Source organism: Gopherus flavomarginatus, chromosome 5 (genome assembly GCF_025201925.1).
Source record: "Gopherus flavomarginatus isolate rGopFla2 chromosome 5, rGopFla2.mat.asm, whole genome shotgun sequence".
Taxonomy (NCBI): domain Eukaryota; kingdom Metazoa; phylum Chordata; order Testudines; family Testudinidae; genus Gopherus; species Gopherus flavomarginatus.
Genome location: NC_066621.1, coordinates 20116 through 44660, shown reverse-complemented (window position 1 = coordinate 44660; position 24545 = coordinate 20116). Strand labels below are relative to the sequence as shown.

The 24545-nt window shown below is 52.8% G+C and overlaps 1 protein-coding gene across 1 annotated transcript in view; it reads left to right on the top strand.

Annotated features, from left to right (window-relative positions):
- Window positions 1-719: 719 nt before the first annotated feature.
- The window catches only part of ATP2A1 (ATPase sarcoplasmic/endoplasmic reticulum Ca2+ transporting 1), a 30920-nt gene continuing 7094 nt past the window's right edge, over window positions 720-24545 (top strand). Inside the window, exons 1-14 of the mRNA XM_050955901.1 lie at window positions 720-1034; window positions 2885-2902; window positions 3508-3590; window positions 9687-9791; window positions 10144-10282; window positions 11476-11556; window positions 12307-12392; window positions 13576-13873; window positions 14101-14267; window positions 14342-14430; window positions 17158-17260; window positions 22470-22601; window positions 22926-23051; window positions 23652-23870. Of these exons, the coding sequence (XP_050811858.1) occupies window positions 917-1034; window positions 2885-2902; window positions 3508-3590; window positions 9687-9791; window positions 10144-10282; window positions 11476-11556; window positions 12307-12392; window positions 13576-13873; window positions 14101-14267; window positions 14342-14430; window positions 17158-17260; window positions 22470-22601; window positions 22926-23051; window positions 23652-23870 (1764 nt within the window). The 5' untranslated portion in view covers window positions 720-916. The remainder of the gene's footprint in view (window positions 1035-2884; window positions 2903-3507; window positions 3591-9686; window positions 9792-10143; window positions 10283-11475; window positions 11557-12306; window positions 12393-13575; window positions 13874-14100; window positions 14268-14341; window positions 14431-17157; window positions 17261-22469; window positions 22602-22925; window positions 23052-23651; window positions 23871-24545) is intronic.

The following is a 24545-nucleotide window of genomic DNA, read 5'->3' as shown; positions in this document are numbered from 1 at the left end:
CTGCTGGCCCTTCCTCCATGGAGGGGATCCCCTGGCTCACAGCCCCCCCGCCCCCCCGCTCAGCCCTGGGGCTTCTGGCCCTTCCCCCACAGAGGGGATCCCCCCGGCTCACAGCCACCCGCTCAGCTCTGGGGCTGCTGGCCCTTCCCCCACAGAGGGGATCCCCCTGGCTCACAGCCCCCCCAAGCCCATGGGCTACCTACCCTTCCCTCAGGCGGGTCGATCTAGATGGGTTGCTGGTTAGTGATTGTGGGCACAGCTGGCTGGGTAGCTGGTGGGGGGCACATGGGATCTGACCAGTGGGTGCAGCTTAGCTGGCTGGGGGGTAGGCAGAGGAGTGGAGGACTGGACGAGGGAAGGGGGTGAGGACAAGGAAATGTGAGTGAGACAAGCCCTGAGCCGCGTGTCCATTATGGCCAAGGGACAGAAATAACCTGCAAGGAACCAAGGAGCAGGATGGGGGGTGGGGGAGGTTTCTTGCAAGGAGCTGGCGGATGTTGATTGACATCTCGGTGTGCGGCTGCCTCAGCCTCTCTCCTAAGTCACCTCTCGGCCTCCCTCCTGCTGCCTCAAGTCAGCAAAAATACCTCCCTGTGCAGAATGCCATATGTGTGCTGGTGCCTGTGTGATGTCAGGAGAGCTGCCCAATGGGAGGGCAGGGACAGGGCCCCGGAGTCTGCCCCGTGGGCTCCCTCATAAGCACCAGGGACAGCCCCAGTCCCCACTGAGGGTGTGTACACCGGGACGGGTTGCGTGGGCTCCCCTGTCGGATACTGGGCGCCGAGGAGGGCCATGGTCTGCTGAGCAGCAGGGGACACGAGGTGGGAGACGCTTTGAGACCAACTGACTAGCCAGGGCTTGTGAGAGGCAGAGACAGGCCGAGCCCAGGGGGGACGGGACTTACAGTGGGGCAGCCATGGAGAACTCCCATGCAAAGACCGTGGAGGAATGTCTGGCCTACTTTGGGGTGAGTGAGAACTCTGGCCTGACACCTGAACAGGTGAAGAAGAACCTGGACAAATACGGCCCCAACGGTAAGTGCTGGCAGCGCCCTCATTGTCACACACTTGGCTGGACCAGCCACTGGGGCGGGGAGAGGCGCAGCGGAGAGAGGTGGAGGGAGACAGAGACCGAGCAAGGAAGAATGATGGAGAATGAGGAACAGAGAGTTTGCTTGTGTCAGGGGAGGGGGAATGTCAGGGGCTAGGGAGCGAGAAAGGAGGCAAACGGGCAGACAGAGCTGGAGAGAATGGAACAGGTGGCTAAGGGTGCATGGGGTTGGCTGGACACAGAGAGGTAGGGATGGAGCGAGAGACACTGAGCGAGGCTGGCATCAGCCACTAGGCCCTGGGAGGGGTGTAGCAGCATGAAGGGAGCTGGCTGTCAGCGCAAGAATCAGCAGGGCTCCCAGAGCCACATATTGGAGCCCGGAGATCCATGTATTGCATCTCAAGGAGCTGCGTATCAGAGCCCGGGGGACCATGTATTGGACCCCGGGAGCCACATATCACAGCCTGGGGAGCTGCGTATGAGAGCCCAGGGAGCTGCGTATGGGTGCCTGGGAAGCCACATATCAGAACCCTGGGCAGCTGCGTATCAGAACCCGGGGGAGCTATGTATCAGAACCCTGGGACCCGCCTAGTGGAGCCCATGAAGCCACCTATCGCAGCCCAGGGAGCCAAGTATCGCAGCCAGGGTAGCCGCGTATCAGAGCCCAGGGAGCTGCATATCAGAGCCCTGGGGACCATGTATCGCAGACTGGGGAGCTGCGTATCAGAGCCCAGGGAGCCACGTATTGCAGCCTGGGGAGCTGCGTATCAGAAACAAGGTCAGAGCCTATCACAGAGAAGCCAAAGATGCACACACAGGCAAGGCCCGGCTGTCCTGGGGGCAAGGCAGCTGCTCCTTGGCTAAGAATAACCCGCCTGTAATTCCCTCTGGAATGGATCGGACACCAGAGATGCTGCATGGGGTGGAGGGCATCCTTCACTCTGTGCCTCCTGTCCTGGCACAGGGTTAAGAGGAGCCCCTAATGCCGGCAGGGCAGGAAAGTCCTGTGCTGGGCCAGCATGTGTGGAAGTGATGGGTGGCTCAGACTGCAACTGAAGATGGGCATGATCACAAGCGCACCATGGTGCCTCTCCTAACCCCATATCCTCCAGCTTCCTGCCACACCCAGCCCCTCTGGGCTTGGTGCAGGTCCCAGAGCAGCAGGCCAAGGAGCTCAGGAATACTCAGCCCCGCTCAGGTCATTGCAGGAGAGTTTGTGAGTGAGGACTCTCATGTGAATGACTATGTTTGTCTGCATCTATGTGTGTGAGGGCGTGGTCACATGTGTGTGTGAGGGTGTGTAGAGGCGTTCCTGTATGTATGAAGGTGAGTTCACATGGGTGTGGGTGTGTTCATGTATGTGAGGACATGTTTATAGGGCATGTTTTCACCAGTGGGCATGTGCGCACCCCATTCTCTGCATGTCTGTGCAGCCTCAGCTAGGGAAATATAGGGCCCTAGTACCTCATTTCAGCTGGGCCCATCCTGCTCCCATTTCACCCCATTAATTTTTGGGGGCCCTGCCCCCTTTTTCCTCCTCCTGTCAGCCCAGCATGTATCTCAGTGTGTCGTGCGCACACACTCTCCCCTTAGCCTGCCAAAGGCGCCAGGGCTCAAGGTCCCATGCCCTGTGCGACCCTGGGCTGGGATGTTGTGCCCCAGGCCAATGAATCCATCTGCCCTGTTCGTGTGCCATGTCCCCTCATTTGGGGCTCATTCCTGTCTTCCCCATGTGCAGCATGCGCCCTGCCCTGGGGGTTCCCTGCTCACGGTGCTAACCAGCCTCTTCTCCTCTCTTCCTTTACTACTGCGGCGGCGGCGGCTCCATGGGCAGAGCTCCCGGCAGAGGAAGGTGAGTTCCAGCCACTGGTGGCCCCAAAACTGCAAAGTGCCAGAGCCCACAGCAGCCACCGCTGGCCACATCCTCAGGCCAGCCCCAACCTCTCTCTAACCCAAACCTTGGGGCCAACCCCTCCACCTCATAACTCCCCACGGCCCCTCCAATAGCCCAGTGCACTCTATCACCCCATAACCCAACCCCTGTGGCCAGCCCCCTGTCCATAACCCACTGCTCCCAGGGCCCACGGCCCCTCTGATAGCCCAGTGTCTCCATTGCACTATAGCTTTACCCCTGTGGCCAGCGCCCTCAACCCACTGCCCCCAAGGCCCTCCCTTGCCCCACAACCCAACTCCCCAGCTCTGATCCCCATTCTCCATTCTGGCTCCAGCCCCTGGGACTTGCAGGGCTGCCCGTTTTGGTTGCATGGGTTCCTGGAGCTTCCATCACCTGACAGAATCTTTAATTTCTGGTGACTCCAGGACAGTCCTGGAGGGCTGGCACCCTAGTGACTTGGTGTTCCTCCCTCTGGCCCCCTGTGCCCCCACACCCAAGGAAAATAGGGGTGGGATCCCTGGGGGGGTATCCCTGCTGCTCCCTGACCCTGCCCCACTCCCCAGGCAAGTCCATCTGGGAGCTGGTGGTGGAGCAGTTTGAGGACCTGCTGGTGCGAATCCTGCTGCTGGCAGCCTGCATCTCCTTCGTGAGTCACGGGGGGCTGGGGTCCCAGGGTGTGGGAGGGGCTGCATCTCCTTTGTGAGTGACGGGGGGCTGGGGTCCCAGGGTGTGGGAGGGGCTGCATCTCCTTTGTGAGTGATGGGAGGCTGGGGTCCCAGGGTGTGGGAGGGGCTGCATCTCCTTCATGAATGTGGGGGGGGGCTGGGGGTCCCAGAGAGCTGGTTAGTCCCAGGCAGCTAGGCAGAGGCTGCATCTTTGTCACAAGTAATGGGAGGTGCTGGGGAGTCCCAGAGCACTGCAACTCCATGAGTGACTGAGGGGTCCCAGAGGGCTAGGGGAAGGGCAGTGCTAGGAAGGGAGCTCTCTATGTATAACATGGGAACTGAGGAGTAAATTTTAGTGTGAGAGGCTGGTATGTCCTGGGAAACCCATGGGGGTAGAGCTTGGGAGCAGGGACTCCTGAGTTCTATCCCTGGCTCTGGGATGGGAGTGGGGTCTAGTGGTTAGAGCGGGGAGGGGAGGCTGGGAGTCAGGATTCCTGGATTCTATTCCTGACCCTGCCACAGGCTCTCTGTGCCTCAGTTTCCCCCTTTTGAGTGGGGCAGGGTGAAGTCTGGATCACTCCTACGTGCAAAGTACTGGGAGGTGCCGGGGGACAGGTGTCCCTTGGCAAGGGCCAGGGGTACAGTCCCCACGCTGTGTCTCTGGCAGGGGTGTGGGGGCCTGGGGCTCCTCAGGCCAGGAGGGGAGCAGGCACTGGGCAGCATCTTGCATCGTCCTTCACCATGACCTTTCTGTGCGGAGGCCTGGCCCGGACCCGCTTGGAATTCAGTCTTGAAGGATTCAGTGTTGGCTCCCGAAGAGGCAGCATCTCAAGTGTCGGCAGCTGGGCCAGGGCTGTGGGTTGAAGGAGGGAGCCAGGGCTAGGGAGTGGAAAGAGGGAGGCCCAGGGCTGTGTCTGGCAGGTGTTAAAGGATGGGAGACCTTGCCTGGGTAGGCAGTGGAGGGAGGAGGAACCCCTCCCCCCCAGTGATTCTCCCCTCATGTGGCTCCATCAGCCCTCCTCCCATGTCCCCTTGATCTTGATATGTACTGGGGGGGGGGGTGGTGACAGCTGGGCCCCCCTGTCCCCTTGCATGAGTGCAAGAGGCCTGTAAACTGATCTCAATCTCACTGGGCCTTGGATGAAACCTGAGTGGGCACAGTTGGGCCCAGCCTGGGCAAGGCTGCAGCATCTCTGTTGTATAACTGGGAGGGGGGGGGGGAAGGAGAGCTGGTATCTGTGCAAAAGTGGGAGACACTGGGGAGGAGGGGTTTCTATGTAAGTATGTGCACACGCCTGTGGCTGCATTGCTGCAGGGGTGAGTCAGAGGCCTGGCCCCTGTGTCTGGGGAGGTGTGTATTGTGCTGCGCATGTGTGCATGCCTGAGGGTGTGTCTGTGCAGGAGTGCTTTGCTCAGTAGGGGTGGGGTGCATTGCTGTAGGTACGGTACGTGTCTGTGCATCTAGTTGTGCAGGGTGTGTGGGTGAAATCCAACCATCCCCAGAGTCAGAGCAGCAGGAGGTGACACCCCAGCACCACAGGAGCCCTGGGACAGTAAACCTGCCGCTTACCAAACTGATTGTGACCAGGTAGAGGGGATGAGCCAGAAATGGAAGCTATTTTGGGATAAGATAGATTGATGAGTGTGTATGGAGATAGATAGATAGATGGAGGGAGGGGTAACCACTCTGACTTTTTGCCTATCACTTATAATCACTTAAAATCCATCTTTTGTAATCAATAAACTTTCTCTAATGTTTTTCCTTACCAGAGTTTGACTGAAGTGCTCGGTAAACCTGCCCAGGTCACAAAGGCTGGTGTATGCCCACTTTCCATTGAGGAAGTGGTGAAACAATAAATAAACTTGCATTGCTCAAGAAAAGATCTTGAGCGGTGCAAGATGGTTTATTCCAGTGGTACAAGGCTGGGAGCTGGGGGGATTTGGTGGTTGCCTTGGTCTGTGTGATTTGTGAATGACTCTGGGAGCATTCATGCAATCTAGCTGGGTGTGGGGCTCCACATGTGGTTGTACTGAGTGGAAACAGCACTAGGAGGGGTTTGCTGCTTGTCACCAGTGAGGCATTGTGAGAGACAACCCAGCTTAGTGAGTTAAGGGGACACAGCAGTCCCACAGTGCCATGTTGCACCCCAGGGATCTCGTCATATACCCCATCTATCTATCTATCTATCTATCTATCTATCTATCTATCTATCTATCTTATAAGAATGGCCATACTGGGTCAGAACAAAGGTTCATTTAGCCCAATATCCTGTCTTCCAACAGTGAAGGATGAACAGAATGGGGAATCATCAAGTGATCCATTCCCTGTCACCCATTCCCAGCTTCTGGCAAAGAGAGGCTAGGGACACCATCCCTCCTCATCCTGGCTAATAGCCATTGATGGACCTATCCTCCATGAACTTATCTAGTTCTTTTTTGAACACTGTTATGGTCTTGGCCTTTACAGCATCCTCTGGCAGAGTCCCACAGACTGACTGTGTGTTGCATGAAGTAATATTTTTTTGTTGTTGTTTTAAACCTGCTGCCTATTAATTCCATTGGGTGACCCCTAGTTCTTGTGTTATGAGAAGGAGTAAATAACATTTTCTTATCTACTTCATCTACAACAGTCATGAATTTATAGACCTCTATCCTATCCCCCCTTAGTCATCTCTTTTCCAAGCTGAAAAGTCTCAATACTATTAATCTCTCCTTACACTGAAGCTGTTCCATACCCCTAACCATTTTTGTTGCCCTTTTCTGAACCTTTTCCAATTCCAAAATATCTTTTTTGAGATGTGGCGACCACATCTGCATGCTGTATTCAAGATGTGGGCATACAATGGATTTATATAGAGGCAATATATTTTCTGTCCAATTATCTATCCCTTTCTTAATGATTTCCAACATTCCGTTCACTTTTTTTGACTACTGCTGTACATTGAGTGGATGTTTTCAGAGAACCATCCATGATGACTCCAAGATCTCCTTCTTGAGTGGTAACAGTTAATTTAGACCCCATCATTTTATATGTATAGTTGGGATTATGTTTTCCAATGTGCATTACTTTGCATTTATCAACACTGAATTTCATCTGCCATTTTGTTGCCCAGTCACCCAGTTTTGTGAGATCCTTTTGTAGCTCTTCGCAGTCTGCCTGGGACTTAACTATCTTGAGTAATTTTGTATCATCTTCCAATTTTGCCACCACATTATTTACCCCTTTTTCCAGATCGTTTATGAATATGTTAAAAAGGACTGGTCCAAGTACAGACCTGTGGGGGACACCACTATTTACCTCTCTCCATTCTGAGAACTGACCATTTATTCCTACCCTTTGTCTCCTATCTTTCAACCAGTTACTGATCCATGAGAGAACCTTCCCATGACAGCTTACTTAAGAGCCTTTGGTTAGGGACCTTGTCAAAGGCTTTCTGAAAATCTAAGTACAGTATATCCACTGGATCCCCCTTATCTGCATGCTTGTTGACCACCTCAAAGAATTCCAGTAGATTGGTGAGGTATGATTTCCCCTTACAAAAACCATGTTGGCTCTTCCCCAACAAATTATGTTCATCTGTGTGTCTGACAATTTTGTTCTTTACTACAGTTTCAATCAGTTTTTCCAGTACTGAAGACAGACTTACCAGCCTGTGATTGCCAGGGTCTCCTCTGGAGCCCTTTTTAAAAATTGGCGTCACATTAGCTATCCTCCAGTCATTTGGTAGAGAAGCTGATTTAAATCAGAGGTTACAAATCACAGTTAGTAGTTCTCCAATTTCTTATTTGAGTTCCGTCAGAACTCTTGGGTGAATACCATCTGGTCCTGGTGACTTATTACTGTTTAGTTTATTCATTTGTTCCAAAACCTCCTCTAATGACACCTCAATCTGGCATGGTTCCTCAGATATGTCACTTAAAAAGAATGGCTCAGGTTTAGGAATCTCCTTCAGATCCTCAATCGTGAAGACTGATGCAAAGAATTCATTTAGTTTCTCCGCAATATCCTTATCGTCCTTGAGTGCTCCTTTAGCATCTTGATCATCCAGTGGACCCACTGGTTGTTGAGCAGGCTTCCTGCTTCTGATGTACTTAAAAATGTTTTTGCTATTATTTTTTGAATCTTTGGCTAGCTGTTCTTCAAATTCTTTTTTGGCCTTCCTAACTATATTTTTACAATTCATTTGCCAGAGTTCATGCTCTTTTCTATTTTCCTCACTAGGATTTAACTTCCACTTTTTAAAGGATGCCTTTTTGTCTCTCACTGCTTCTTTTATTTTGTTGTTTAGCCATGGTGGCTCTTTTGGGGTTCTCTTACTATGTTTTTTTAATTTGGGTTATACATTTAAGTTGAGCCTCTATTATGGTGTCTTTAAAAAGTTTCCATTCAGGTTGTAGAGATCTTACTTTTGGCACCGAACCTTTTAATTTCTGTTTAACTAACATCTTCTTTTTTGTGTAGCTGCCCTTTCTGAAATTAAATGCTACCGGGTTGGGTTGTTGTGGTGTTTTCCCTGCCACAGGGATGTTAAATTTCTTTATATTATGGTCACTATTACCAAACGGTCCAGCTACATTCACCTCTTGGACCTGATCCTGTGCTCCACTTAGGACTAAATAAAGAATTGCCTCTCCTTTGGTGGGTTCCAGGACCAGCTGCTCTAAGAATCAAGCATTTAAGGTGTCAAGAAACTGTATCTCTGCATCCTGTCCTGAGGTGACACGTACCCAGTATGGGGGTAGTTGAAATCTCACATTGTTATTGAGTTTTTTATTTGTATAGCCTCTCTAATATCCCTGAGCATTTCAAAGTCACCATCTGGGTCAGGTGGTTGGTAGTATCCTTACTGCTATCTAGCTATATATCTAGCTATCCATCCATCCACCCCCATACGCTCCCGGATCCTAGGCAGGGTTTGTGTAGCACTTGGCTTAAGGAAGTGGTTCTCAAACTTTTGTACTGGTGACCCCTTTCACATCACAAGCCTCTAAGTGCGACACCCCCCAATAAATTAAAAACATTTTTTATATATTTAACACCATTATAAATTCTGGAGGCAAAGTGGGATTTGGGGTGGAAGCTGACAGCTCATGACCCCCCATGTAATAACCCCATGACCCCCCCCCAGGGGTCCCAACCCCCAGCTTGAAAACTCCTGGCTTAAGGGGACTCCTGATCTCAGCTGAGGTCTGCATAGCACCTGGGACAAGACTCCATTATAATAGAAATACCCGAGAGAGTAATGAGTGTTGGGAGCTAGATAGCTACTTGAGGGAGTATGAGGCAGGGTGTTGTGCACTGTGTGTGCAAATGGGAAGGACTATAATGCTCCGAGTGCATCGGCTGGGGTGTAGTGTTTACGGTGTGTGTGGGGAGTTCTGTGTGGGATGTATGTGAGAGAGACATGTAGTTCTTGGGGAGTAGAGGGGGGTGTAGTGCTCTGGCTGTGTGTCTGAGAAGCTGTAGCGCTCTGAGCAGCTGTGAGAGGTGTGCAGCTAGGTGGGGGAAGGAGAGAGGTGCAGCACTATGTATGTGTGGTGTGAGAGACAGAGAAGGGACAGAACTGTCTGTGTGTCTGGGGGAGGTTGTAGAGTTGTGGAGGGGTGTAGCACTTTTGCTATGTGGTGTGAAGGGTGTAGCGCTCTGGCTGTGTGTCTAAGTGGGCATAGCTCTGTGGAGGACAGGGGAGGGGTACAGTACTGTGTGAGTGTAATTCTGTATGTGCATGAGGAAGCATATAATGCAAGGGGGTGATCTATCTCTCTGGCCATGTGGGTGAGAAGGGTGTGGCTCTGTGGAGGGGGAGAGGAAGTAAGAAGTGTAGCTTTCTGGCCATGTGGATGGGAGGGGTGTAGACCTCTGTGGGGGGGAGGGTGATGGTGAAGCTTTGGGGCTATGACTGTGGGTGGAAGGGGTGTAGCATTCAAGGGTGTGTGGGGAGTATGAGGGAGAGTGTAGCTCTGTGAAGGAGGGCAATGGAGAGCTGTAACTCCCTGGCCATGGGGTGGGAAGGGTGACTTGTGCTGTGCTGTAGCTCACACAGGCGTAACCGTGGCTGTGGCCCTGCCTCTCATAGGTGCTGGCCTGGTTTGAGGAAGGCGAGGAGACAGTCACTGCATTTGTGGAGCCATTCGTCATTTTGCTGATCCTCATCGCCAATGCCATTGTAGGAGTCTGGCAGGTAACCAAGGGCCAGCGACAACCCCCTCTATGTGCTAAGCAGGGTCAGGACAGATCAGTACCTGGATGGGAGAGTGCTGAAGTGACCTAGGAGATAGGGCAGGCGACTTAGAAGGGTCGCTGATGTCAGTGTCTCATCCTAGAAAGGGGCTGCGTCTTGGCACTGGCCATGGGCCTCTGTGTAAACAGCCCCAGTGCCCCACCCCAGAGGTGGCCGCACCTCAACACCAAGCAACGGATCGCTGTATAAACAGCCCCCTGCATCCCAACCTATATCTCAGTGCTGGTCTCAGTACACCCAGCACCAGGGGGCTGTGGGCAGGTGAGTGTGACTGTTTGTGCTGCCCTGGCAGGAGAGGAATGCTGAAAACGCCATCGAGGCCCTGAAGGAGTATGAACCCGAGATGGGCAAGGTGTACCGTGCAGACAGGAAATCTGTGCAGAGAATCAAGGCCCGGGACATGGTCCCCGGCGACATTGCTGAGGTGGCTGGTGAGTGTGTGGCCGTGAGCACATGGGGTTCACATGGGGGTCAAGGTGCTGAAGGCACCATCGGGCAAAGGGCAGGGGGCATTCTCAGGGCAATGGTTAAACACATCCTGTGTGCTGAGGGTTGAAGGATCAGGGGTGACATCTCAATCATGCTGATGCCATGATTACCCACAATGCCCTTGGAGGATCGCCAACGCTCCTCACCCTTCCCCTCTGCGAGGGTGTCAGGGGCTGTGGGGGCTGGCTAAGCATGGCCTCCCAGCAGCTCTCGGCCTTGTTTACTGCCTGGCCCCGGCCTGCCCTGACCCTAGCTTGTAGGGCAGATGCAGCCTCATTCTCCATGTGCTGGGAGGCGGGTGTTTGGGAACAGACAGTCCCTGGCCCCAGCTGAAAGCGGAGCCCCATGGAATCCCCTTTGCACTGCACTTGTTCAGTGACAGGTGTTCCTGGACCTGGGCTGTAGCCAATACTTCTATCATGCCACTGCCCCCCCAGCCTAGAGGGAGAGACCCTGTATCCCCTACACCAACCCCGTCTCTGCCCCTCCCTGCAGGCTGAGGGGATGACCTTATATCCCCCTTCTCAGTGCCCCCCAGCCGTGCCAGCCAGCCAGCCGGGAGTCCTGACCTCGCCATCTCCTTGAGAGCCCCCTGGGAAAAGGGGGGGGGCTGGGGTGCCGGGCGCTCCTTCTATGGCAGTGCCAAGCGGCCAGGACAGCAGGAATGTGATGAGCCAGGTTTACGAGGACAGGGCCGGCAGGACATAGAGGGCACCGCCGGGGAGGGGGAGGAGGGAGACACTTACTGAGCTGACAGGATGGGTCCCAGCACAGGGGAGTGGCTAGGGTTACACTGCCGGGGGGCCTGATTCCCAGCTGGAATAAAGGGACTGGTGCCCCGACGTGGACAGGTAGAGAAGATCCAGCATTTCCTCTCCTGGCTGTCTGGCTTCCTCCCGCCATGCATTCGCCTGGTGTTGTGTGTTGCTGACACCCAGGGGCCATGTCCCCCGAGCTGCTGCTCCAACACGCTCAACCCAAAGTCACACAGCCCCCTCACCCTTTTGCCCTGAGCATCCCCTGCAGCCTTGCTGAGAGGGGGTGGGGTGCAGGGTCTGCCCTCCAGACTCTGGTAGTGGGGACACCCCTTCCCCCCATCCATCCATCACAGTGTGTCCTGTGCCTCTCCCTGCAGTGGGTGACAAGGTGCCAGCTGACATCCGGATCATCTCCATCAAATCCACCACCCTGCGTGTGGACCAGTCCATTCTGACAGGTACAGGGCCTGGCGGGGAGGGGGGGAGCAGAACCAGCTTGGGGAGCTGGGCTGAGAGGAAAAGAACTGGGGTGGGGGCTGGACTGGGTGGGAAAGAACTGGGCTGGGGACCTAAGAGCAGCAAAACTGAGCTGGAAGGGACAGAACTGCGAGGCAGCCATGAGAAATACAAGCTTGTGATTGTGAGTCTGTAGCCACTGCAGCTAGTGTGTGTGCGTCTGGGGGTGGGGGGGTGTACATTGGGGGGTGTCTGGGAGATGTTTAGTATCAGAGGGGTAGCCGTGTTAGTCTGGATCTGTAAAAGCAGCAAAGAATCCTGTGGCATCTTATAGACTAACAGATGTTTTGGAGCATGAGCTTTCGTGGGTGAATACCCACTTCGTCAGACCTTTCATATTCACTTTCGTATTCACCCACGAAAGCTCATGGTCCAAAACGTCTGTTAGTCTGTCAGGTGCCACAGGCTTTTTTGGGAGATGTTTGTGTATGTGTCACTGTGTGTGGGTAGGGGTGTTTCTCTGGGTGACTTTGCCTCTCTGACTGTGTCTGTGTGTCGGTCGGTGGGTGAGTGAGTCTCACTGGGGTGGAGGGAGGAGGCCATCTCTAGGTTCCTGTTCTACTCCCTGTGTGTCCATGTATCTGGGCCTGTTTGCCCATCTGTCCATGTGGTGGGGATGTCTGGGTGTATGTCTGGCAGGACTCCTGATGCCCTCATACCATGTGCTCAGCCCTCTCTGCTCCTCCTGCCAGGTGAGTCTGTCTCTGTTATCAAGCACACGGACCCTGTCCCGGACCCTCGCGCTGTCAACCAGGACAAGAAGAACATGCTCTTCTCGGTGAATGTTGCCCAAGGGCTTGAATATCACTCCCCCCATGCTGAGGGCTGCCCCTCTGCCCTCCCAGCCAGAGAGTTGCCCCCCAGATCACCCTCTGACGTGGACTCCCAGGCCCTGGGCTCTCTTGGCTCCGTAGGGCCCCTGGGAGGACGCCCCTTCAGTGTGACAGTCCTTCTCGGGGGTCCACTCTGTCTCAGGTGTTAAGCTCTGGGCTCCAGCACCTCCTGGAACCTTACCTTTCTGAGCCTTCAGCACCACTGTCTCTGCCATTGGGCCCCCTCAGGGAGTCCCCTCTCTCTGGACCCCCAAGGCCTCCATTCCCAGAGGGAGCAATGCCCCCCAGTCTGTAGCTTGCAGCGACTCTCAGCCAGCGTCACACAGGAGCTTTATTGAGCATCTGAACCTAGCCCAGGCACTTCTCAGGGCCCAGCTGGGTCTGTCCCTATCCAAGTGGACTCTGGCTGTTCTCTCTCTCCCAAGTCCAGCAGCCCCCTCCTTCCAGCCGAGCCTCCTATATCACCTCCCCCCTCAGCCCCTCCTTGTCCTTTGTGTTCGGTCCTGGGCAAACAGGTCACCTGGGACCTCCTCTGTTTGTTCCCCTCTGGCTGGAACCAGCTGGTCAGGTCACCGGGGTCCTCTCTCCGCAGCCCATTGTCCTCCCAGTAGCCTGAACTGCCTGACTTCCAAGCTTGGGGGCTGGTTCACAGTCACCAGTTGCTAGGGTAACCAAGCTCCAGGCCATTGTCTGGGGTCCAGGCTGCTAGGCAAGGTCACACCTGGTCTTCTGCAACAACAAACCCCCTCACCCACCCCCCGTTACACACACAGCATGCAGGGAAACTAAGGCACTCACACTGTTCGTGAAAGCCATTAAGAAAATCTCCTGCTTCATGTTATCCCCACCCTGCACCCCAACTGGAGTCACCCCCACCCTGCACCCAGCCAGAGAGCTACCCCCACGGTCACCTCCACCCTGCACCCCCACAACCAAAAGCTACAGCCCAGGGTCACCCCCAGACTAGAGACCTGCCCCTGGGGGACACCACTGCCCCCAGCCCTGCAGGCCAGACAGAGCTTTGCCCCGGTCCCCTGTCCTGGGCTCCACGGGGTCTCCATGCACACCCCCTGTTGGTACCACTGCTTCTCCTCCTCTGCCAACACCCCTTGCTGCCTCCTCCTGCAGGGCACCAATGTGGCAGCTGGCAAGGCTGTGGGCATCGTCATTGCCACAGGGGTGGGCACCGAGATCGGGAAGATCCGGGATGAAATGGCAGCCACAGAGCAAGAGAAGACACCGCTGCAGCAGAAGCTGGATGAGTTCGGGGAGCAGCTCTCCAAGGTCATCTCACTCATCTGCGTGGCCGTCTGGCTCATCAATATTGGCCACTTCAACGACCCCGTCCACGGCGGCTCCTGGATCCGTGGTGCCATCTACTACTTCAAGATTGCCGTGGCCCTGGCTGTGGCCGCCATTCCTGAAGGTCAGTCTGTGCGGCTGCAGGGCCTGGCGTCTGCCTGCACTTCGGAGCCATTCCAGGGGCTGTGTGTCCAGGCTCCTTCTGAGTCCCAGTGGCCCTTGCTGCAGCCCTCTGGAGGTGAACAGATTCCAGATGTCCACGGCCCTGCCAACTTCCCAGTCCAGAGCAGGCGCTGGCAGTGACTCCATGGTAACACGCTGGGCGTTAACCTCTGCTCCCCTCCCCTGCAGGTCTCCCTGCCGTCATCACCACCTGCCTGGCCCTGGGCACCCGCCGCATGGCCAAGAAGAACGCCATTGTCCGGAGCCTGCCGTCTGTGGAGACGCTGGGCTGCACCTCAGTCATCTGCTCTGACAAGACCGGCACCCTCACCACCAACCAGATGTCCGTGTGCAAGGTAAGGGGCGCCCCCCTCCCTGGACAGCCACTTGGGCTGCCCATCCTGACCTGTCTCTCTCTGTCTCTTGGCAGATGTTTGTCATTGAGAAGGTGGAGGGAGATGTCTGTTCCCTGAATGAGTTCAGCATCACCGGCTCCACCTATGCCCCTGAGGGAGAAGTGTGAGTGATCCCCAATATCCCCCAACATCCCATGTTCCCTGACACTCCCAACCTCAGCATCCCCATGGTCCCTGCCATCACCAGCATCTCCAGACCCCAGCATTCTCCTGACCCCAACATCCACCATGGCTCCTGACATACCCCAACCCCAGCATGCCCCATAACTCCTGACATTCCCTTGACACCTATGTGACACACCCTAGGGTACAACCTGAACCACTAAACTGTTGTGGCTCCTTAACTCTCCAGCCCACGGTGCCTCTTACACAGTCTTGCTAGTGACAAGCAGCCTCTCTAGGCTCTGCGCACACGCAGCCATGAGCATGTACAGTCACTCCCAGCAAAGTTACATGAATGTGCTCCCAATTACTCCTGAACTACGACCTGCAAATCCTTAGCCCCAGCCTTGCACCCCAGAAATGTGCACGTTACACTGCTCCAGACCCCAGCCCTGAACAGTGTACACTCATGAACAGTCCATTGTTCCATCAAAAGGAATGATTGTGCACCAGTGTGACGATGTGGTTCTGGCGGGACCCAACTGAGAGTGTCATTTCAGGACCAATTGCTCAAACAGGGCAGTCACAGCCCAAGGCTGGGGTTTTTCCACCTCTCAGGCAAACCAAACCAGCCAGACAAAAAGGACTTCGGTTTTACCCCACTGGCTAACCACAAGTCACACAAGCAATTTCCTTAGACACTCCAGTCTCCCAGTGTCACCACCAGTGCCACCCGTCCTGGGGATGAATGGTTATGAAAACCAACACCCCAGTAAAAGAAAAAGGTTCTCTCGATCCCAAAGGACCAAGCCCCAGACCCAGGTCAATATACACATCAGATCTTATCCACAAATCACGCTGTTGCCAGTCCTTTAGAATCTAAATCTAAAGGTTTATTCATAAAAGGAAAAAGATAGAGATGAGAGCTAGAATTGGTTAAATGGAATCAATTACATACAGTAATGGCAAAGTTCTTGGTTCAGGCTTGTAGCAGTGATGGAGTAAACTGCAGGGTCAAATCAAGTCTCTGGAGAACATCCCCAGCTGGGATGGGTCATTCAGTCCTTTGTGCAGAGCTTCTCTTTGTGGCAAAGTCCCTCCAGAGGTAAGAAGCAGGATTGAAGACAAAATGGAGATGAGGCCTCTGCCTTATATAGGCTTTTCCAGGTGTAAGAACACTCCTTTGTTCCTGCTGTGGAAAGTTACAGCAAAATGGAGTTTGCAGTCACATGGGCCAGTTTCTGCACACCCTGCTGAGTCACAGGGCGTAACTGCCTTCTCTCGATGGGACAATTGTGTAGGTGATGGTCCTTAATGGGCCATCAAGCAGGCTAAACAGAGCTGACACCAACTTGTCTGGGATCTTTCCCAGTAACACAGCACAAGTTTGAAATATAGACAGCATACAGCCAATATTCATAACTTCAACTACCAAAATGATACAGGCATACAGACAGCATAATCATAACCAGTAATCCGTAACCTGGTCTTAGACACCTTATATGACCCCCTTTACATAAGATTTGGTGCCACTACAGAACCTTGGTTGCAAACCATGTTCTATATGGTCCCAGTTTATATCAATAACGTCATAACCAGCTTTTGTTAACCTGACTAGAGATTCCCCAAACACTTCAACTGGTTTAGACAGAATAATAAAACCAGTTTATTAACCAGAGAACGAGAGAGTTTAAGTGATTATAAGTGTTAAGGCACAAAGGTCAGAATAGGTTACAGAAGAAATACAAGATAAATACACAACTATTTCCTATATTTTACCCAGGCTAATAGTTTAAACCAAAAGGGTTTCTCTCACCCAAAAACTTCCAGCAGACCGTGCTAACTGGAAAGCCTCCCAGTCAGGACCCTGCCCCCCGCCCCGGCCAGTTCTCCTATTTTCTTTCAAGCAATCTTATAGCCGTGAGTGGAGGTGGAGGGGAGCAGTAATTTGTGTGTTCTCTATTCTTATACCCCAACCCCTTGTGCTGGAAAAATCCTTGCTGAGTCATGGGGTTAGGCAGTTCCATTGCATATGTAGTCTGCAAACTGTCCTTCATATGAATTGTAAATTCTTTTGCCTATACCTTCCCCCCGTCCTTGTCTTTTGAATGCCCAATTAAACAGGTAATGACTCTCTAGCACTTGTGCTCATTCTTTTTGTTTTTGTTTTTCTGGGGAGCTAGTCTGTGGGTGTTCTCCAGAATTACAGCATATTTTAGCAACACACATATAGTACAATCTCGTCATTTTACATGGAGTGATTTTACATACATTTTAACAGGACAATGGTGTTCAGTAGATTATGAGTTTTCAAATGATACCTCACAAGGTATACTTTGTACTAAATATATCATAACCATATAAAAGTGTTGAACATGGGGGTACAGGGTGTCAAACCTTGACACTCCCAGTCCCAGCATCGCCCATGACCCCGACATCCCTAACTCTAGCATCTCTCATGACTCTGACCCCCAGTATCCTCAGCCACCGTGCAACCCCTACACTCCCAACATCCCCATGACTCCACTCTGCCTTTGACAATCCCGCTGTGAAAACTTGTCATCATTCCTCGGTTGCTGCCAGCTGGTGTCCCCTCTCTCCCTCATCTCTGTGAACTCCTCTCTCCCCATCTCTGTGTGTCCCTGCCTCCCCCTCCCCATCTCCGTGCACCACCCTTTCTTCCCCACATCTCATCTCCCCCTCACTCCCCTTCCCTGTGTCTCTGCAGGCTGAAGAATGACAAGCATGTGAAGGCTGGGCAGTACGATGGGCTGGTTGAACTGGCCACTATCTGTGCCCTCTGCAATGACTCCTCCCTGGATTACAATGAGGTGAATGCCCCACATCCTGCCTGGACCACACTGCACCCCCCATTCCCCAACCTGCCTGGATCACCCTCAAGCCCCCATTCCCCACCTTGCCTCGGTCACCCTACACCCCCCCCCCCAGATCACCTTGCATCCTTCCATTCCCTGCCCTGCCTGAGTCACCCTGCACCCACTAGGTCACCCTGCAACCCCCATTCTCCATCACACCTGTGTGACTCTGCATCCCCCATTCTCCACCCTACCTGGGTCACCCTGCACCCCCCATTCCTGACCTGCCCTGGTCACTGCACCCCTCAGGTCACCCTGCACCCCGCATTCTCTATCCCACCTGGATCACCTTGGCTTTCCCCCTCTTGGGTCAACCTCACCCCCCATCCTTCTCACTCCAACCTGGACCCAGGGCCAGATTTAGAGGTAGGCAGCCCAGGCGACCCCCTGGGGTTTCGGGCTTGTGGGGCACTGGGCTCAGGGTGCTGTTTTTGTTGTTAGTAACAGGAAATGATGGAGGGTCTATTACTAAGGAATTAGTGGATTTACCGGAAGATAAGCAATGGAAATGTGAGGAAAGTGGTGGACAGTCATCCAGTTTTCCTGTCGGCATAAAGGCAAGTGAAGATAAAGAAGAACGTGGCTCACATGAAAAGGAAGGAAAGTAATGACAAAGAAAAATCTGGTTTATATTAAAAGGAGAGAAACGATAAAGAAGAATCAGCCTCCCATGATGAAACAGCAGTGAGAAAAATTGCACACCACAACTCGATACATCAGATCTTGCTTCATGACTGGCAATCCTAAACTTTGCCAATATGGATTGTACAATTTTCAACAGGGCAGGGAAAATCGAGGATATGATATTTCCAGTAAATGAGCAGAAGCGACACTTTTCAAAGTCATGCTGCGATAGAGTGCTCGAGAATGGTGAGAAACTGAATCGGCGTTGGCTAGTTTACTTGACAGCAACTGACAAAGTGTTCTGGTTTTGTTGCAAAACATTTGACAAGAATGCCAAATCGTTGCTTGCATTTTCTGGGTACAGTTACTGGCATAACTTAGCTGATGTTCTGAAGCAACATGAAAAGTCACTCAGCCATTTTACAGCCTATTCCAAATGGATGGAGGTCGAATCCAGGCTCAAGCTAAATAAATGCACAGGTGCAGAAAACCAGTGCATTAGCAATGTAGCAACACAGTATTGGAGGAACATGCTTGAGCATCTGATCTCAATTACCCTCTTCCTCATAGGTGTAGAGTGACTGTTATATTGGAGGTGAGGCTGGGGGACAAACCACATACGCACACACTGAAGCCAGTTCCCTTGGCTCACTGGCTTGGGGGATGGGATGGCTTAAAAGGGGAGCTCCAGCTGCTGCTGGGAGCCACTCCGGCACTCCATGTTGCTGCTCCCTGCTGGGGCTGCTGCTGCTGTCCTGGGGATGCTACATGGCAGGCTCCTGCTCCCCCCCGCCCATTCCCGTATCCCCTTCTCTTCCCCATCCCCTCCCACTTCCACTCCCCACTGTCCCATGCCCCATATCCCTCCCCGTCTCTTCCTCTGCCCAATCCCACCCCCTTCCCCACTGTCTCTTTCCTCCCACCCCACCTCTTGCCCTGCCCCTGTCCCCGCAGGCACTTACGCTTGTACAGGAAACCGGCAGGCACTAGGACCCAGGAGGCAGCATGCAGCTGCCAAGGCAGAGACCTGGAGAGCAGCTGCTTCATGTGCAGAGGGTGGGAGAGGGAGGCACAGTGTGGGAAGGACAGAGCCCCCTTTCCTCTGCCCTCCTAGGGCAGCGCTGAGCTTGCACAAATGGGAGTGTGAAATGACACATGACCCCATGTAACTCTCACCACCTCGCCTCTTTTGGGGGGGCAATGCCCTCCCTGTCCCCCGCCCCCCCCACCGATGCTCTTCCTTGCAAAGAATAATTTGTCTTTCCGGGGCTCCTCGGATAAGTTGTTCACTGAACATGACGGTAATTTCCTTGGTTTGGTAGAGCTCTTTGGATAATACGATGTCATGCATGAGCACCTACGAGGAGTAGTTTTTAAGACGCAATGGACCATTACTGTAGCAAAACAATTCAAAATGACGTGATTAACTTTGTGGCAAGGAAGGTGCTTCATACCATATTGATGCAGCTCAGCAAAGTGAAGTTCTACGCTGTAATAATGGACTGCACTCCCAGCGGTCACAGTGAAAGATGCCATTTACAGTAAGATTTGTTGACGACGATAGTGGCTGTATCCAAGTAAAGGAACACTGCATCTATTTCCAGTCTGTGGCTGACTCTACTGGAAAAGGCCTAACAGAACTATTTATGAATGTTTTGAATGAGAATAAAATAAGATGAGATTGCACCCTCAGCAAGTTTGTGGATGACACTAAGCTGGGGGGAGAGGTAGATATGCTGGAGGGTAGGGATAGGGTCCAGAGTGACCTAGACAAATTGAAGGATTGGGCCAAAAGAAACCTGATGACAAAGAGAAGTGTAGAGTCTTGCACTTAGGACGGAAGAATCCCATGCACTGCTACAGTCCATGGACCGACTGGCTAAGTGGCAGTTCTGCAGAAAAGGACCTAGGGGTTACAGTGGACAAGAAGCTGGATATGAGTCAACAGTGTGCCCTTGTTGCCAAGAAGGCTAATGGCATATTGGGCTGCATTAGTAGGAGCATTGTGAACAGATCGAGGGACATGATCATTCCCCTCTATTCAGCACTGGTCAGGCCACATCTGGAGTATTGCATCCAGTTTTGAGCCCTCCACTACAGAAAGGATGTCAAATTGGATAGAGTCCAGTGGAGGGCAACAAAAATGATTAGGGAGTGGAGCACATGACTTATGGGGAGAGGCTGAAGGAACTGGGCTTTTTTAGTCTGCAGAAGAGAAGAGTGAGGGGGGATTTGATAGAAGCCTTCAGCTACCTGGAGGGGGGTTCCAAAGAGGATGGATCTAGACTATTCTCAGTGGTAGCAGATGACAGAACAAGGAGCAATGGTCTCAAGTTGCAGTGGGGGAAGTATACGTTGAATATTAGGAAACACTATTTCACGAGGAGGGTGGTGAAGCACTGGAAAGGGTTACCTAGGGAGGTGGTGGAATCTCCATCCTTAAAGGTTTTTAAGGTCAGGCTTGACAAAGCCCTGGCTGGGATGATTTAGTTGGTGTTGGTCCTGCTTTGAGCAGGGGGTTGGACTAGATGACCTCCTGAGATCTCTTCCAACCCTAATCTTCTATGATTCTATGAAAGCTTCAGGACTGCTGTGGCCACAGCTATGATAATGGCAAGAACATGAAGGGAAGAAAAAAATGGTGTCCATGAAAGGATCCTTGCACTGAATCCAAGGGCTTTCTTCATGCCTTGTGGCTGCCATTCCCTCAGCCTGGTTATATCAGATGCAGCATTGTCATCTTTACATTCAGTATCTCTCTTTGGAGTACTGCAAAGGATATACGTCTGGTTTTCAGAATCAGCTATCAGGTGGAAGATCCTCACGGACAATGTTATGAATCTGACGGTGAAGCTGCTAAGTGACACTCACCGGGAGAGTCGCATTGACAGTGTGAGGCCAGTGAGGTACCAAGTGACTGAGGTTTACAATGCCTGATGGAACTGGTGCAGTCGAGTAAAGCCAAGACCAGAATGCAGCATGAGGTGCAAAGCCTGGCAAACCAGATCACTGACTTCAAATGTCTGGTCTCAGTTGTGGTTTGGCACGATACCCTGTTCCAAGCAAACATTGTAAGCATGGCATTAGAAACTCAATCAATGGACATTGCAATCGCTACTACTTTGATAAGAAGCTGCCTTGATTTCGCTGTGCCCTAAAGAGACCAAGGATTTGAAGATGCCATCACTGCTGCCAAAGAAATGGCAGAAAACTTAGGAGTTGAGCTTGTCTTAAAGGAAACTCGTATTCACCGGAAGAAGAGACAGTTTGGTTACAAGGGTAGAGATGAAGTGATGGGATGCTCAGAAGAAAAATTCAAGGGGGAATTTTTTTGCTCACTCATTGACACTGCTTGAGTGTCCAATGAAGAAAGGTTTGGACAAATGAAGCACCACGAAAAAATCTGGGGGTGCGGGGGTTGTATGACCTTAATAACCTGCTGGCGGACAGGAAAATACTCTTGATCAATTGTACGGACCTTCACCATACGCTGACACATGGGGAATACTTGGACATCAATGACAAAGACCTCTATGTCAAATTGGACAACATCCATAACATTTTACCACTTGGGAAGTGCTCTCCACTCCAACTTCTCCAGTTCATTCATGATGTAGAGCTAAATGACTCTTTTCCTAATGTGTGGATAGCTTTGAGGAATCTGCTCATGCTGCCGATCACAGTTATGAGTGGTGAGTGCAGCTTTTCAAAGCTCAGGCTCATTAAAACATATCTTCAGTTGATGACGGCCAATGAGAGATTGACATCGCTTGCTGTTTTATCCCTTGAAAATACCATTGGCCAGTCTTTGGATCTCTCTGACACTGTGCTTCAGTTTGCAAGGGCAAAAGCAAGAAAAGCGACTGGTTGAACCAAAGAACTAGGGTTAACATTGACAAAGAGTCCTGTGGTACCTTATAGACTAACAGACATATTGAACCATAAGCTTTCGTGGGTGAATACCCACTTCGTCAGATGCATGCCATAAGACTCTTTGTCACTTTTTACAGATCCAGACTAACATGGCTACCCCTCTGATACTAGGGTTAACATTCTAACCCTGTCAACTACTGTAACACTATTTAATACAGGTCCACCCAATATCAGTGCACAGTTCAATTTCTTGATGTTAGTACATTTCAGTTATTCTTAAAATTAAAAAGTTTCTATAAGTTTAGAGGAAACAATTTTGTTTATTTGCCTATATATCACATGAATAAATACAGATTTTACAGATCCTAGTGTGCAAATTTATTGTCTTATATGACAGGGATAAGTCATGCATACACATTGTACCTCAAAGTTGTGAAATGGTTTAGAAATGCAATAAAATATAAGGTATTCAGAAGTTTAACAAATGCGGGAGGGTGTGGGTGCTGAAGATGCTCCTCTCATGTGGTAACATTTGGTCTAGTGCCATCCCTTCCAGGGCCACCTGCATTCCCCATCTCGCTGTCCACCTGCCAGTATTACCCAGATCCCGCATGCCCACCTTGCTGCCTGGACACGCCCGTCCCTGACCTCCTGTATGTACTTCCAGGCCAAGGGTGCCTATGAGAAGGTGGGGGAAGCCACCGAGACGGCGCTGACCTGCCTGGTGGAGAAGATGAATGTTTTCAACACAGATGTGCGGACCCTGTCCAAGGTGGAGCGCGCCAATGCCTGCAACTCTGTAAGTGTTCATCTACTAGGACCTTTGCCCCAGATACCACCTCACTGCCCCCTCCATGACCTCCCAGTGCCCCCTCTCCACCATGCCAATGCCTGCAGCTCTGTGCATTTGCCCCCCTACTACACATGCCCACCCACTCTGCCCCCCTGCCTGGCCCAGCAGGAGGCATGTTGTGCTGGGCTCCCCAGGGGAACACACTCTCCTGGTCTGGTCTCATTTTCCCTATGGTCCCTGAGTCAGGGAGAAGGAGCTGCCCTGAGCTCCATGTCCAGTGCTTTTTGGGAGGTCACTGCTCCCCCATTAGCCCCTGTTCTGCCCCTCCAGGTGATTAAGCAGCTGATGAAGAAGGAATTCACCCTGGAGTTCTCCCGTGACAGGAAGTCCATGTCCGTATACTGCTCCCCTGCCAAGGCCTCCCGCGCAGCTGTCAGCAACAAGATGTTCATCAAGGTCAGTGCCAGGCTCCCATACCCTGGGTATCCCCCAGCTGCCTCTTCTCGTTACCACGGTAACCAGGGTGCCTGGGTAACCCCAGCCGCCTCCTTTCATTCCCATGGTAACCAGGGTGCCCCGGCTATCTCCTCAGACACCTCTCATTCCCATGTTAACCAGGGTGCCCAGTGTCACAGAGATATGGTGGGTTGGATGCTCTGTCTTTTATCCAAATCCTTTTGGAATGCCCCTGTTGTTTACTAGGCTAGGCCTAGCTTGTCAGCAGGGGGAGACACGTGGCCCCACAATTCTGAGAAGGGGCCTCTGAGCACCAGCTTCCCTGTGTCTCCCGGTGAGCTCCTGCCAGTGGAGAACTGAGTTGTCCAGTGCAGCCCGTTCCCAAAGCGCCATCTGTCTGGGCCTGTCCTGTTCTTGCTCTGTCCGGCTGTCTCGTGCTCTGTCCTGCTGTCTCTTGCTCTGGCCCCACTGCGCTCTGTCCATCCGCCTCTCTTTATGTCCGTCCGTCTCTCGCTCTGTCTCCACCTCAATCTGTCCATCCTTCCGTCCGTCCGTACGTCTGTCCATCTCTCTCTCTCGCTCATGTTCTTGCTCCCAAAGGGTGCCCCTGAGGGGGTTATCGACCGTTGTAACTATGTCCGAGTTGGCACCACCCGTGTCCCCCTCACATCCCTGGTGAAGGACAAGATCTTGACCGTCATCAAGGAGTGGGGGACGGGGCGAGATACACTGCGCTGCCTGGCCCTGGCCACGCGTGACACCCCCCCCAGGAGAGAGGACATGGTGCTGGAGGACTCCACCAAGTTTGTTGAGTATGAGGTCAGGTTCAGACCTCCCCCCCAGGGTCTGAGGGGGGGGCAGTGGTTGGAGAGGGTCAGGTGGGGCTTGTTTGGGGGAGGGTTTGGGGAGATGGAACCGGGGGTTGGTTGGGGGGTGGGAGTGGGGTGACTGGGGGTTGTTTGTTTGGGGAATGGGGGAGGGGTGGTTGGGGCATGATTTGGGGGTGAGTGTGGGTGTCTGGTTGGGGGGAATAGGGCAGAGGTGGTTGGAGTGTGGTTAGGGGATGGGGCAGGGGTTGGTTGGAGGGATTAGGATGGGGGTGATTGGGGATGAGGATGGGGGGCATGGTTGAGGGAATGGGTTGGAGTGTGTTTGGGAGATGGGGGGTGAGGGTTGGTTGGGAGAGTGCGGGTGTTGTTGGGGGGATGGGAGTATGGTTAAGGGCATGGATGGTGGGAGTGGGTGGAGGTTGGTTAGAGCATGGTTGAGGGCTGGAGGACTGGTTGGGACATGGTTGGTTGATGGGGCAGGGATGGTTGGTGGATGGGGATTGGTTGTGGAGTGGTTGGGGGATGGGGCAGTGGCTGGTTGGGGTGTGGTGAGCAGATTGGGGATGGGATGGGGATGGTTGGGGCATGGTTGGGGGATGGGGGTTTCTTGGGGATGGATTGGGGGATGAGGCAGTGGTAGTTGGAGGGATTGGGGCACGGTTGG